Source organism: Hyla sarda, chromosome 8, assembly GCF_029499605.1.
Source record: "Hyla sarda isolate aHylSar1 chromosome 8, aHylSar1.hap1, whole genome shotgun sequence".
Classification (NCBI taxonomy): domain Eukaryota; kingdom Metazoa; phylum Chordata; class Amphibia; order Anura; family Hylidae; genus Hyla; species Hyla sarda.
Window position 1 is genome coordinate 22,763,012 of NC_079196.1, and position 16,202 is coordinate 22,779,213.

At 39.9% G+C, this 16,202-nt stretch overlaps 1 protein-coding gene and 1 long non-coding RNA gene across 8 annotated transcripts in view; one reads left to right on the forward strand and one right to left on the reverse strand.

Annotated features, from left to right (window-relative positions):
* Positions 1-16,202, forward strand: part of LOC130284404 (uncharacterized) — a 101,914-nt gene that overhangs the window by 54,623 nt on the left and 31,089 nt on the right. For 2 of the 6 annotated variants that reach the window (XR_008847015.1, XR_008847016.1), the window contains exon 3: positions 12,809-12,819. The exons of the other annotated variants lie outside the window; for them this stretch is intronic. This is a non-coding gene — a long non-coding RNA (uncharacterized LOC130284404). The remainder of the gene's footprint in view (positions 1-12,808; positions 12,820-16,202) is intronic. 6 annotated transcript variants of the gene reach the window in all.
* On the reverse strand, positions 3,209-8,779 carry CXCR4 (C-X-C motif chemokine receptor 4). 2 transcript variants are annotated; one of them, XM_056534722.1, is made up of 2 exons: positions 8,658-8,779; positions 3,209-5,668 (listed from the first exon to the last, which is right to left on the reverse strand). In XM_056534722.1, the coding sequence occupies exons 1-2, from the start codon at positions 8,664-8,666 to the stop codon at positions 4,601-4,603; spliced, it is 1,077 nt and encodes a 358-aa protein (XP_056390697.1). In that variant the 5' UTR covers positions 8,667-8,779; the 3' UTR covers positions 3,209-4,600. The 2 variants fall into 2 exon arrangements, with proteins under 2 accessions (XP_056390697.1, XP_056390698.1); XM_056534723.1 differs by lacking the exon at positions 8,658-8,779 and adding an exon at positions 5,946-7,157.

The window sequence follows — 16,202 nt, forward strand, 5'->3', positions numbered from 1 at the left end:
GGAGAGAGAGAAAAAAAAGAGAGAGAGAGAGAAAGAGAAAAAGGAGGGAAAGAGAGAAAAAAAAAGAGAGAGAGAGAAGGAGAGAGAAAAAAAGGAGGGAGAGAGAGGAGAGAGAGAGAGAGAAAGGAGAGGGAGAGAGAGAGAGAAAGAAAAAAAGGAGAGAGAAGAGAGAGAAGAGAGAGAAGAGAGGAGAGAGAAAGTGAGAGAGAGTAAGAGAAAGAGAGAGAAAGAAAAAAAGGAGAGAGAGAAAAAAAGGAGAGAGAGAGAGAAATAAGGCAGAGAGAGAAAGCGAGAGAGAGAGAGAGAGAGGAGAGAGAGAGAGAGAGAAAGGAGAGAGAGAGAAAGAGAGAGAGAGAGAGAGAGAGAGAAAGGAGAGAGAAAGAGAAAGGAGAGAGAGAAAGAAAGAGAGAGAGAAAGAGAAAGGAGAGAGAGAGAGAGAGAGAGAGAGAGAGAGAGAAAAGGAGAGAGAGAGAGAGAAAGAGAAAAAGGAGGGAGAGAGAGAAAGAGAGAAGGAGAGAGAAAAAAAAATGAGAGAGAGAGAGAAGGAGTCAGAGAAAAAAAGGAGAGAGAGAGAGAGAAAGGAGAGAGAAAAGAGAGAGAGAGAAAAAAAGAGAGAGAGAGAAAAAGAGAGAGAAAGAGAAAAAGGAGAGAGAAAGAGAAAAAGGAGAGAGAGAGAGAGAGAGAGAGAGAGAAAGGAGGGAGAGAGAGAAAAAGGAGGGAGAGAGAGAAAAAGGAGAGAGAGAGAGAAAAAAGGAGGGAGAGAGAGAAAAAGGAGAGAGAGAGAGAGAGAAAAAGGAGAGAGAGAGAGAGAGAGAGAGAAATGAGAGAGAGAGAGAGAGAAAGGAGAGGGAGAGAGAGAAAGAGAGAGAGCGAGAGAGAAAGGAGAGAGAGAGAAAAAGGATAGAGAGAGAGAGAGAAAAAGGAGAGAGAGAAAGAGAAATAGTAGAGAGAGAAAGAGAAATAGGAGAGAGAGAGAAAGAGAAAAAGGAGAGAGAGAGAGAAAGAGAAAAATAAAAAGGAGAGAGAAAAAGGAGAGAGAGAGAGAGAGAGAAAAAAAAGAAAAAGGTGAGAGAGAAAGAGAAAAAGAAAAAGGAGAGAGGGAAAGGAAAAGGAGAGAGAAAGAGAAAAAGGAGAGAGAGAGAAAGAGAGAGAGAGAGAGAGAGAGAGAGAGAGAGAGAGAGAGAGAGAGAGAGAGAGGAGAGAGAGAAATAGAAAAAGGAGAGAGAGAGAGAGAGAGAAAAAGGAGAGAGAGAGAGAAAAAGGAGAGAGAGAGAGAGAGAGAGAGAGAGAGAGAAAGAGAAAAAGAAAAAGGAGAGAGAGAAAAAGGAGAGAGAGAGAGAGAAAGAGAGAAAGAAAGCTGCATCAAAACGTGCTATCAAAATGTCGAGTGTGAATGCAGCCTTATACAACAATCAGGGTTTTTATTTATTTTTTATCAGTTTTTAAGCCAAAGCAAGAAGTCTCTTTCTTTCCTTTATACACATCCTCCAATTGGAAGACATTCCTGGCTTTGGCTTCAAAACTGCATAAAAAAAGCTTATCCTGTTTAGATTGAATTAAATGAAATAGGAAATTACAAACAGAGATTTGGGCAGTTGGGTCGGTAATGTGGCGAAGCCACGGGGTGTGAAGTGAGGTGTATGGGGCAGGTGTTGTAGTCTAGGGGCAGGTGTTGTTAACCCCTTTGTGTTCGTCACGCCAGGGCGTGGTTTTAACCGAGAACCACCCGAATGGTAGCACTGCTAGTCCTGGTTTAGGCAGGGCAAATGAGTCCAAGGCCAGGTCAGGGTTAACGGTAGCTTTACTGAGGTAAACAGATGGTACAGTCTTTACAGTTCGGCCAGGATCCCAGAGAGGTGATCAGTAACACAGGGGACCTCGCAACTTGCTGGGACTTGCAGTGACTTTGACAGACTTTAGCACAGCCAAGCTGACTATAATAGACTTGACTGAAGATGGTGACAACAGACAGAGATGACTTGACTTACTGACTTGTGGCTGCAATTTAGGCCTGAGGCCTCCAGATGTGCTGGACACTGGCTCTGAGACGTCTGGACTGGACTTGGGTGTGGGGTAAGAGACAGATTGCAGCTCCTCCCTTCCTTATAAAGGGGGCTGAGCAAGGAGCCCATAGGCTAGCTGCCGATCACCTGGTCACCTGGTGCTCTCTGGGTAAAAAAGCATGTGACTTTAACATGTGACAACCATTATCATGTGATCAATAACCATGTGACCATATCACAGGTCCTTTACATTCAATGTAGAACTAATTACATTATGGGGGAACACTGCAGGTGAGCGGAGGTGAGGGACTGTGGAATGATATCCTGTACTGGGACATCACAGTAATCATAACAAAATGGGAAAGGTCACAGGTCATGGGGCAGCGAGTTGTCTCAGGTCACCGAACTCGATGATTTACAGTAGAGGTTGTATTATTCTTTATAGAGGCCCCTCTTCACATTCAGTACAAGAAAATGCAACTATTAGGTGTTCTGAAGCGGCTGGGAAGGTGTTCTGCAGGAGCTGAGACATGTTTTATGAGGTTCTGCAGCAGCTGATGTGTTCATTATGAACTTCTGCAACAGCTGAGGTGGGTGCTATGATGTTCTGCAGTCGCTTAGGTTTGTACTATAAGGCTATGGTCCAACTGAGGTGTGCATTATGATCTTCTGCAGCAGGTAAGGTCTGTGCTATGATGTTCTGCAGCAACTCAGGTTTGTATTGTGAGGATATGCCACAATCGAGATGTTCATTATGATGTTCTACAGCAGCTTAGGTGTGTGTTACAATGTTTTGCAGCTGTTGAGGCGTGTATTATGAGTTACTGCAGAAGCTGAGGTATGTGCTATGATGTTCTGCAGCAGCTCAGGTCTGTTTTGTGAGGATATGCCCCAAATTAGGTGTGCATTATAATGTTCTGTAGCAGCTTAGGTGTGTGTTATAATGTTCTGCAGCGGCAGAGGTGTGTGTATTATGAGTTTCTGCAGCAGCTGGGGTGTGTGTAATGATGTTTTGCAGCAGCTCAGGTTTGTATTGTCAGGCTATGCCACAACTGAGATGTGCACTATAATGTTCTGCTGCAGCTGAGGTGTGTTATGATGTTCTGCAGCAGCTGAGGTGTGTATTATATACATATTCTTTTACTTTCACAGTTTTTTTTTTTTTTTTAAATACTGAATCCCAATGAAGACAAACACAATGGTGATTTCATTTCTTAAGAATTTATTAAGAAACACTCTATACAACGTTCAGTATGTGGCTTGTAAGGACGGCGATACTGAATCGGAAACATAAGACCTAGGTTAACAGTCATATCATATAAGTGCAATCACATACAACATGGCGCAGTACATCCACAGTGACCCTCAGCCTTGTCTTCTGCATCAATAATAGCTCTGAAGTGTCTTTTTGCCCAGTAACCAATATCACCCAGAGGATATAGACATACCCATCAGTCCACCGGTATTATATACAGTAAAACCTCTCTCCCAAACCCCCCAGCCCCCCTCCTCACTTTGAGGAAACTGCCCCATTTTCCAGAGCAGATTTTATGTGACGGACCTCCAGGTCACTATAGATTATGCATCATAACTATTTTTTTGAGAAGACCACCCCCAGAGGAGACCACTATTCAATGCAATTGTGGGTGGTCTTCTCAAAGAGGTTTCACTGTATATCAATACCTTGTAATATATTACTCTATGTGATCTTGGGGCATCAAGGGTACTTCTATGTCATGGCCTTGAGGGCCATACTATTAATGAGAACTTAAGACATCTAACTGGTCCAATGTTATAGTTCCTGAGATCTCTGAGGTCAGCTGCTTTACCCAATGGTGGGTTGTTACAAAGGAAACATAGGTGCCACCCAAGGGGCCTTGGGATAGGGCCCCAGTCCACTTACTAATGAGTGTTGTCCCACTGAGCTAGGCTTAAGCACCATATGGAGGACCAAATGTTGTCCTGGATGTGGTGGAGTGATACAGGAGAGGGGCCTCTGCTTTCTGCTGCAGGACCTATGTCCTATGTAGGTCCCTGGAAAAATTTATACTGCAATACACACTGGCCATTGTCCTCTATTCTACTACATGGAACATAAAATCCGATCTTACACCGACACTGATCCCCATAAAAAAACGACGACAACACTGGTGCTAGCTAGCCCTTGTACTATATTATTTATGTCCTTATCCTACTTACACACAGAATAAATAGCACACGAGACAGTACGGTAGTATCTGTACAAATATACAGACATGGCGGGAGGGTATGGGGGGGGGGGGGTGGAGGGTATAATGCATTAACCATACAGGTTTGTCCTTTGTTCAGTACAAAGAGAAGGAGGGAGGTCTATAAAAGCGTCACATTCATGAGATGCAGGAAGGGTCCCTGTACAGAGACAATAAATTTGGCACTGTAATGGACAAATGTAACTAGTTTATTGTGAACCAATCAATAGTCTTTAGGCCCGGCCTACAATAAAGATATAAAAAAAAAAGAAAAAATTTCTGTATAAATAAGGTTTATACCTCTCAGTCAATAAGAAATATATATATATATATATTACAAAGAATAAAGTCCTTGGTCTCCAGACTCTGTTAACTGGAATGGAAACTGGAGGATTCTGACTCTGTCGAGACGGATGAAAGTCCAGCACGCTTTTTGGAAAGTATTTTTAGACTGGACCCTCTGCTGACAGACGTAAGGGCGTTTTGGGCAGAGGTCTTGAATTTGGCCCCGAGGAAGGCATATAAGATGGGGTTGAGGCAGCAGTGGAAGAAGGCCAGGGCTTCGGTGATGGTGATCCACTTGTGAAGCATGTTATCGATGTAACAATCAAACTTCAAGAGTTCAAGTAAACCAAAGGTGTCAATGGTAAGGCAGATATAATACGGGAGCCAGCATGCGAAGAACGCCAGGATGAGGATCACCGTGGTCTTCAAGGCTTTGCGTTTTTGATGGCCCTTTGAATGAGACAACTTGGAAATGATGACGCAATAGCAAGTCAAGATGATGAGTCCGGGCAAGACAAGTCCCACTGTGATGTGGAGGAAACGGAACCCAATTTTCCAGTCTTTTTGGCTGTCCACTGGGTAGATGCGGTCACACACATAGCTGCCATCGATGTCTGTCACGCTGGCAAACACAAGGTCGGGCACAGTCAACAAAATAGCCGGAAGCCACACTCCAGCATAGACAATCTTCTCTGCTAATAGCTTCCTAGATCCTTGGCTGTTGGTGGCATGGACAATCGCCAAGTAGCGATCCAAGCTGATGAAGGCCAAGATCAAGACGCTGCTGTAGAGGTTGACCGTGTAAATGACGTGGACAGCCTTACATAAGAATTCTTTAAAGTACCAACCAATGGCGGCATCCACAGACCAGAACGGAAGCGTGAACACAAACAGCAGGTCAGCCACAGAAAGATGCAACCTGTACTTATCAGTCATGGTCCTGGACTTCTTCTGATAGCCCATGACCAGCACCACCAGTCCATTACCGATAATTCCAAGAAGGAAGATGAAGGAGTAGATGGTGGGAAGGAAGATTCGTATAAAGTCATTGTTCTCTTCAGCATAGCATGGTCCCGTCAGATCAAAATCCATGTCTTCGGTGTTATTTGGATCTGTACCATTGTCATCCATCAAATCTATCGACCCAGAGAACTGTGAAAGAAAGACAAAAATAAGTTATCACTTTCGGTACAAAGTTTTAAGGCAGAATGTGATACCGAGAATCAACTACAAAATCCCCTTTAGTCGCAGGAGAGCAGGGTGTGACGTGACACCTTGGGGACACTTTACATATGAAAGAAGTGATGGTTCATGGCTACACACTAGTGATGACCCCTGCCATACTTCTCAGACGTTAACACACGAAATCTGGCTTGTGCTTTTTATTAAGTGTGCAATATTTGTATTACAGGAACGCACAAATATTCACCCGTGCTGCAGCTGACAAGGTTTGTTTCTAAAAAATCCAAATGCAAACACTTTATGGTTCAGCTGGCAGATGGCGAGTGACGGACACCAACCCAACTGCGGGACAAGTGCTGACAGCTTCAATGCACAAGACAAGTCAAAGGGAGCAAATGGGGACTGTGCAATAAGGTTCTTCTACTTCAACAACAGGTTACTAGACATTGTGGCTCTACGATATACTAAAGACCAAATGGGCACTAAAAAGACACTTACAGTAACTAATAAAAGGATAGACACAGTTCATATCATTAGGTGCGGCAGTCTACCGGGTAGCTGACAATACGAATGTAATGCTGCCCCCTAGCTGAGACTTACAGAATCTCATACTCTCAATGTTCCTATTACGAGTCCCTATTTGACCACCCAAATTTCTTTCCTACATCTGATCTATACCAAATCAATGCATGCAATTTATGGTTTGGAATTTAAACTTTTTTTTAACATGATAGTAACAAGTAAATAACCCCCAATCCTTATCTTATTGCCATTTGCCAAAGTTTAGTGTTAATTTACTGATATAAAGTTTTTAGTGGACCCATTATGTTTGCTGGCCTATGAGGACCACTTATTGATCATTTTTATGATCCTACATCAGTGGTCTGCAACCTGTGCCTGTTGCAAGACTACAACTTCCTTCAGCTGTCCAGGCATGCTGGGAGCTGTAGTTCTGCAACGGCCAGAGAGGGGCACAGGTTGAAGACCACCGCCCTACATGATAAGCTCCTTGCTTGGTGGATGAGGTCAGCCAGATACCTATGTGTAAGACCAGTAGTATAGACTCATAGGGGAAGTTGCACAATGCAACGATTTTAGGGCAGGGACTTAAAAGACAAAGCGGGATTTTTAAAGAGGCAAAAAAGACAGGATTGGTCAGTATTTTTAGCCAAAACCAGGACTGGGTCCAAAACACAGAAAAGGGTGCAAATCTGTCCATTATAGCTGTCAACACCTTGCAAGCCAAAACTAGAAGTAGATCCGAAAAAACACAGAAGAGCATCCAATCTTTGTATAGGTTCCATGCTTATGCTTTGCAAAAACTGATGCAAAATGCCAATGCTGCCAATGCGGACATGGCCACGTTCCTCAAGTTTTAGGTAATTTCCAAAAATGCAAATATAGCACCAGTTCATCTCCTCTGTATACAAGTTAAAGAACCAGACACGCGTGTCTTTCTCACACATCCCACATACACAAGGGACTTACTACAACTCGCTCTCTTCCCTGTTTTTCCGAGTAGAACGTCTCACGACACAATGCGACGAACAATACACAAGTAAAGAACTGAACTGTGTGCCCCAATACAAACAAAAACACTGAAGTTGAGGGGAAAAAAATGAAGAACCGAACTGTGTACCCCAATACGGAAAAAAAATAAAAATAAAATAAAATAATATATATATATATATATATATATATATATATATATATATATATATATGCCATGCTGGGGAGTCAGTGGTCTTGATGACCATCAGCTCCATCCATGATACCACCAGAAATATCTCTTGAACCATTTTAAAAAAAAAGGTCTCCAAACTGTGGATCTCCAGATATTGCTAAATTACAACTCCTAGAGCCAAGCTGGACAGTAAGTGGTCATGAAGCCCACCAGCTCCATCCATGATACCACCACAGATATCTCCTTAGACCGTTTACAACAGTGCTCTCCAAACTGTGGACCTCCAGAATTTTCAAAACTACAACGCCCCAGAGCCAAGCTGGACTGTAAGTGGTCCTGATGGCCACCAACTCCATCTCCAATACCACCACAAATACCTCCTGGACCATTTCCAACAGTGGTCTCCAAAACTGTTTCCCTCCAGATATTGCAAAACTACAAATCCCAGAGCCAAGCTGGACAGTAAGTGGTCCTGATGGCCACCACAACCATTCCTGATGGCCACCACAACCATTCCCGATACCACCACAAATACCTCCTGGACCATTTCCAACAGTGGTCTCCAAAACTGTTTCCCTCCAGATATTGCAAAACTACAACTCCCAGAGCTAAGCTGGACAGTAAGTGGTCCTGATGGCCCCCACAACCATTCCTGATACCACCACAACCATTCCTGATACCACCACAAATACCTCCTGGACCATTTACAAAAATGGTCTTCAAACCATGGACCTCCAGATTTTTCTAAACTACAACTCCCAGAGCCAAGCTGGACTGTAAGTGGTCCTTAGAGCCACCAACTCCATTCCTGATACCACCACAAATACCTCCTGGACCATTTACAACAGTGGTCTCCAAACTGTGGACCTCCAAATATTGCAAAACTACAACTCTTAGCATTGCCCGGACAGCCAACGGCTGTCCGGGCATGCTAAGAGTTGTAGTTTTGCAATATCTGGAGGGAAACAGTTTGAAGACCACTGTTGGACATTCCTTTTGCTAAAAATCTACTTACAGTTCTACTGCCTGGTTACAATGTATCTTCTGATTCCTTCCCAATTTTGCAACAACTCTTGCAACAAAACCTACTCCATCTAAGAGTATAAATTGTATTATTTCTGTTTAATCTTTGCATTTAGCAACCTTCCAATATTACTAGCAGGTTACTAGAAATTTACTATAGAGAGTCCCACTTTGCTGGATCAAAATAAAAAGTAGCACAAAGTGAATGAGAGTCAGAACCCCCTGTATCTGTCCATAGTCCTGAGTACTTACAAGCTCCATGTCTGTTTCCAGGGTGGCTGGTTGCAGGCACTGTCTCTCAGTGAGTCCCTGTGACTGTGTGTAGTACTCTCTCAGTCCTCAGCACAGAGTGAATTGGCTGAAGGATGCAGGCAGCAGAGCTCTATATATAAGTACCCACCCATGGGCCGCCCATCCAGTGCCCTCACAATAGCTGCAGATTGTGCTCCAGGACCTCCTGTTGTTTATCCTGCAGCTGGCAGGGGCTTTGTGTGTCAGATAAGCATCTGTAAAAAACATCAGCTCCAAAACAGCTCAAAACAGTCCTGCAGGACTGTCACAGCCATGGGGGCTCATGTACATGGGGGGCTATGCTGCACTGGATGGGCTGTATAGGGTGTCCTGGTCATATATCCATCAATTCTGCAAACAGGCATCAATAACTATATTGTATAACTATAGGGGGATGGAGGCAGCTGGATGCAGATGTGCAGAGCTGTATGCAGACGTGCCATGTAATGTACAGCTGGAACAAGATGCATGAGTACTATGAATGATTATTTATTTCTTTACTTATTTAATTTTTTATTCTTCTTCTTATTATTATTATTACTACTATTATTATTATAAAATAATAATAATTAGTAGTAGCAGCAATAGTAGCATCATTAATAGTAGCAGTACTAGAAGTAGTATTTTATTATTATTAATAATAATAATAAAAATAATACTAATAATAATACTAAGAAATATATAAAAAATAGTAGTTGCTTTGCTAATGGTAGCAGTACTAGCAGTAGTATTCTATTATCATTATTATTAATAATAATAATATTAATAAAAATAATAATAATATGAAATAAATATTAGTGGCATCACAGATAGTAGCAATACTAGCAGTAGTATATGATGATGATTATTAATAATAATAATGAAAATAATAAAACTAATAAATATATAAAAAATAGTAGTTGCTTTGCTAATGGTAGCAGTACTAGCAGTAGTATTCTATTATCATTATTATTAATAATATTAATAAAAATAATAATAATATGAAATAAATATTAGTGGCATCACAGATAGTAGCAATACTAGCTGTAGTATATGATGATGATTATTATTAATAATAATAAAAATAATAATACTAATAAATATATAAAAAATAGTAGTTGCTTTGCTAATGGTAGCAGTACTAGCAGTAGTATTCTATTATTATTAATAATAATAATAATAATAATAATAATAATAATAACAAAATTATTAATAATAATAATAATAATAATATAAAATATTAGTGGCATCACTAATAGTAGCAATACTAGCAGTAGTATATGATGATGATTATTATTAATAATAATAAAAATAATAATACTAATAAATATATAAAAAAATAGTAGTTGCTTTGCTAATGGTAGCAGTACTAGCAGTAGTATTCTATTATTATTAATAATAATAATAATAATAATAATATTAACAAAATTATTATTATTAATAATAATAATAATAATATAAATATAAATATAAATATTAGTGGCATCACTAATAGTAGCAATACTAGCTGTAGTATATGATGATGATTATTATTAATAATAATAATATTAATAAATAGTAGTACCAGCATTAGTAGCAGCACTGATAGAGGCACTGGCATCAGTATTCTATGAATAAATAATAATAATTATTATTATTAATAATAATAAAACGTATTATTATTATTACTAAAATACTGTATTATTATTAGGGGCATAGCAGAGCCATTTACAAGAGCATATATGGTGGTGCACAGAGTCTGTATGGTAGTGGTTTCTAACCTGTGGCTCTCCAGCTGTTGAGAGTCATAGTTTTGCAGCAGATGTGGAGTCACAGGTTAAAGAGCACTGCTCTAGGGTATCATACTTAGTGTTGAGCGCGAATATTCAAAATGCCGAATTTTTACCGCAAATATCGGCACTTTGCGATTTCGCGAATATTTAGAATATAGTGGTATATATTCGGAACAACAAATATTCTTTTTTTTTTCTTGCGAATAAGCGAATATGCAAATATGCAAATACTCATAATATTAGGCTACATTTTTGTTATGTCTCAGATTCCTTAGGAATCAAGTAGAAAAAAAAAAGAACCCTTTGGAATATGTCTGTATGAAATCGGAGACAAAGGTATTACCTCCATAGACTTCTATAGGTGCCATATATACATATTTTTTTGCACACAAAACTATTGTCAGATTTTGCGCTATCTCCATGTTGTCTGCGCTGTCTTTGTCGTTTTTCTTGCCGTGCGCTTGTATGGGTGGTGGTTTGAAGATACACTGGTCGGCGCACTGAATTTATCATTCATTTTATGCACAAATGTATTTCCAGTGACCCTGTTTTTGCACTATCCAGGGGCTTCCTGTCATTTGCGCCAATTTATGAAGCAACGTGGACCACATGATAAATTTTGCACAGCAACTGGGAACACACAAGCTTGTGCAGCAATATCTGCTGCCCCCATTATAAATCCAACATCCCCCCCCACTGTGTCCAATTCTGCAAGGAATATAAGCGGAACAAGTGACATGTCACATATTCCAATGTATTAGAAATAGGCGACGGAAAAAATATGTGTAAACTATAGCGCGCACTTCCTTTGAAAACAATGGGATGCATATTGTAAGCATTTCCAATGCATATTTCTGCAAAAAGATGGGATCAAACAAGTAACAGTAAATAACTTCACATTATTCGAAAAAGGTGGCGAAAAAGTATGTGCCGCACTTTTAAATGTATTTCCCCTCAAAACAATGGGAGCGTTTTAAAGTGTACAGTAAATAAATATTGACATTATAACCCTTGAATGTGTTTAAATTGTATAAATATTCATATGGAAGACAATAGTTAAAGGGGTACTCCGCTGCTCAGCGTTTGGAACAAACTGTTCAGAACGCTGGAGCCGGCGCTGGGAGCTTGTGATGTCAAAAGAAAAGAATTTCCTCTGTAGTATTCAGCAGCTAATAAGTACTGGAAGGATTAAGATTTTTTTAATAGAAGTAATTTACAAATCTGTTTAACTTTCTGGCACCAGTTGATAAAAAAAATAATAAATAAATAAAGTATTCCACCAGAGTACCCCTTTAATGTTGTTATTTTTATTTAATATTATTCAAAAATGTATTCTTGCTTAAAGGGATACTCCGCTGTTCAGCATTTGGAACAAACTGTTCAGAACGCTAGAGCCGGTGCCGGGAGCTTGTGACGTCATAGCCACACCCCCTCATGATGGCACACCCCGCCCCCTCAATGCAAGTCTATGGGAGGGGGCGTGACGGCCGTCACGCCCCCTCCCAAAGACTTGCATTGAGGGGGTGGGGGTGTGACGTCAGGAGGGGTCGGAGCTATGACGCCACGAGTTCCCGCCGCCAGCTACATCGTTTGAAACAGTTTGTTCCAAATGCTGAGCAGCGGAGTACCCCTTTAAGCAAGAATACATTTTTGAATAATAATAAATAAAAATAACAACATTAAAGGGGTACTCTGGTGGAATACTTTGTTTATTTTTATTTTTTAAATCAAATGGTGCCAGAAAGTTAAACAGATTTGTAAATTACTTCTATTAAAAAATCTTAATCCTTCCAGTACTTATTAGCTGCTGAATACTACAGAGGAAATTCTTTTCTGTTTGGAACACAAAGCTCTCTGCTGACATCACGAGCACAGTGCTCTCTGCTGACATCTCTGTCCAATTTAGGAACTGTCCAGAGCAGCATATGTTTGCTATGGGGATTTTCTCCTACTCTGGACAGTTCTTAAATTGGACAGAGGTGTCAGCAGAGAGCACTGTGCTCGCGATTCAGCTCAGTGTTCCAAAAAGAAAATAATTTCCTCTGTAGTATTCAGCAGCTAATAAGTACTGGAAGGATTAAGATTTTTTTAATAGAAGTAATTTACAAATTTGTTTAATAGAAGTAATTTAAAAATTTTCTGGCACCAGTTTATTAAAAAAAAAAAAAGTTTTCCACCGGAGTACCCCTTTAACAACCATTATTAAGTATTTTACTTATACTTTATTTAATTTATTTTCTATTTTGACGTATTATTGTGAAGTCAATATTATTTTCATGAAAAATTGCAGGTAAATTCAAAATAAAAATGTCTGTTTATTTTTTAACATTTTTTATTTATTTTTTGGATGCATTGTCACAGTGATAGCGGAGGTGAGTAAAAAATATTTTTGTATTTTATTATCATTAAGAATCATCCTTATCAGCTTTCATAATTCAATGTATTTTAATGCATAAAGATTAAAAAAATAAAATCTGTACATAGATTTGCTAATATTAAAGTGAGACGAGCCATGTAAGGTGACATGGATGATAATAGGTAACAAAACAAAAAAATCATCCATCTTGTGCCTATTATTGTGTGACGCCTCCCCTCCCCCAGTACGCAGTGCGGAGCGGTAGGGGCTCTTATGTGATCATTGAATACAGACAAATCCCCGTTGTCTTCTATCTCTTGTAATGGTTTATGGCCGGAGTACAGATAGGTCTGTGATGCTTGTATCATGGGGGATTATTGTCATATTATACCGTTAGACGTATGTTATGTAGATGTTATGGAGCTCTGAGTATCTATTCTTTGTGTATTAGGTGTTGAATATAAGCGAAACTGTTGTATGTAAAGAGGCAGAGGTGGGGACAATGGGGGCTTGTGCCTGGCACCTGTATGGCATTGTGATGGAAATGAGACATTATATTCTGGCAGGAAGGGAGGACGCGGTATCTGTGGCGCACGTCATAGAGATTCATAATACACAAAATCATTGGGGGTTATGGGATGGTCATAAAACAAAATGCCCCATGTAGATATCACTAACATTGTGGTATGGGGTGTGATGGAATTACCCTAGGGGCAGATGGCCTGAACCCCTTGTATTCGTGATGCCAGGGCGTGGTTTATCCTCAATACCAACCGAAGGTATACCGCTGGATCCTGGGCTAGGCACAGGGGAAATAATGGCTCCGACGCCATGTTGCGGACAGCGGTAGCTTTACTAAGTGACAGACGGTAAAGTCTATACAGTGTAGCGGGCCCACGGAGGTGACCAGTGACTTCAGAGACCTGAAGGGCTTGCTGGGACTTGCAGTGGTTTTGGATACTTTAGTGCAGGCCATGTTGACTTGACAATAGATGACAGTGACTGGACCACCCCTGTATGTTACTTTTTATAACTCCTAACAAAAATGCTACTACTTTGCACCCAACTTCTGTGTCCTCACGTCGGTGTAGCGCTTCCTTGCCGCAGATCTTCACTGGAAGGAAAGGAAACCCTTCCACCTACCCACATCTATTCTATGCATTTGAGTAATAGCCCTACCCAATGCTTCTAAACCCCAGAGTATCGGCTTCACCTTGTCCATCCAATTTTGGAGTAACAGTCCCGCCTGTATCCTCTGGTCCTTGGGGTAACAGTCCCACCTGGATCTTCTAGTCCTTGGGGTAACAGTCCCACCTGGATCTTCTGGTCCTTGGGTAACAGCCCCACCTGGATCTTCTGGTCCTCGGGTTACAGTTTCACCTGGTACTTACATCTCGGGGTAACAACCTTACCTCACACTTCCAATCATCAAGGTGTCAGCCTTACCTGGTTCTTCTAGTCCTTGGGGTAAATTCTGCACTTGATACCTACAAATCTTGGGGTAACAGTCCCACCAGATAACTACCTTTAAGTCAAACCCCTCATACAACAGTTTAGCTTATATTTTCTCCATTGTCGGGGGCAGAGATATGGGGGTGGGGGGGGGGGGGGGGGTGTCTTACATGAGTATTATGTCTGATCCTCACCCTGATCCTCATCCTCCACATCTCTGCCCCAGACTACTCAGTCTGTGTTGTTTAAACACTTGTATTGACCGAGTCTTGACAGATATCTCCAGGTTAGGCATTTACTATTGTACAGGCCCGAAACCACCAAGGTCACATGAAGGTGACAGGCATCTTGTACCCCTCTGTTCAGATCAAGCAATTCACTTATAGCCATTAAGAGTTTATATCTCTAAATCAAAAATTCCTATTGTAAAGCATTAAAGTTTAGGGTATACTGCTCCTTCATAGGACCTGGACAGTGGAGACCCCCTATTAACGTAATATAGCTTAATGCTAGTGACCTCCATAGGTCAATACCGTATTTCTATTCTCAGGGAAAGGTATTTCAGCCTTATGGGGGAACCCCGAACCGGATTCCCCAGAACCCCAAAGAGTCCTGGTTGGGAATCACTTCCATAGGTTAAGTGGATGGTGTTGACCTGCATCTAACGTCTATATCTGCCTATGATTGTATACTGTGGAAACCTCATTTTGGATGTTAGGTATCTTGGTTCCAGGGCAGAGCCCTGGAACCAAGATACCTAACATCCAAAATGAGGTACTATAAAACAGCACTATAGTATATAATACATCCAAAATGAGCTACTATAAAACCGTTCTATAGAATATAATACATCCAAAATGAGGTACTATAAAACCGTACTATAGAATATAATACATCCAAAATGAGGTACTATAAACAGCACTATAGTATATAATACATCCAAAATGAGCTACTATAAAACCGTTCTATAGAATATAATACATCCAAAAGGAGGTACTATAAAACCGTACTATAGAATATAATACATCCAAAATGAGGTACTATGAAACCGTTCTATAGTATATAATACATCCAAAATGAGGTACTATAAAACCGTTCTATAGAATATAATACATCCAAAAGGAGGTACTATAAAACCGTACTATAGAATATAATACATCCAAAATGAGGTACTATAAAACCGTACTATAGTATATAATACATCCAAAATGAGGTACTATGAAACCGTTCTATAGTATATAATACATCCAAAATTAGGTACTATAAAACAGCACTATAGTATATAATACATCCAAAATGAGGTACTATGAAACTGTTCTATAGAATATAATACATCCAAAATGAGGTACTATAAACAGCACTATAGTATATAATTCATCCAAAATGAGGTACTATGAAACCGTTCTATAGAATATAATACATCCAAAATGAGTTACTATAAAACCGTTCTATAGAATATAATACATCCAAAATGAGTTACTATAAACAGCACTATAGTATATATTAAATCCAAAATGAGTTACTATAAAACCGTTCTATAGAATATAATACTTTCAAAATGAGGTACTATAACATCCAAATAAAGCATATAAAAATAAATAAATAATAATATAATAGGTTTATTGCAAAACAAATTCTGCAGGTAAAAATAATTTCCATTCTTCTGAATAGTTTTTTTTATGGCACCAAGTATATAGAATTCTTCAAGCCTCATTCACATAATTCTGCAACAATTCAAACCTGATAATGATGACATAATCTAAGGTGATCGATATGTGACATCGCGGTATCGCATGCCGGAAGGAACCGGAGATCAGCGGCGCCTGAACAATGCAGAATCAAGAATTTCTCTATAATACATTTATTCTGCATATTAAGAAAATAATGAAATCTTCCCATTACACATCATTAGATTCAGCGATCATGTGATTACACATCATTAGATTC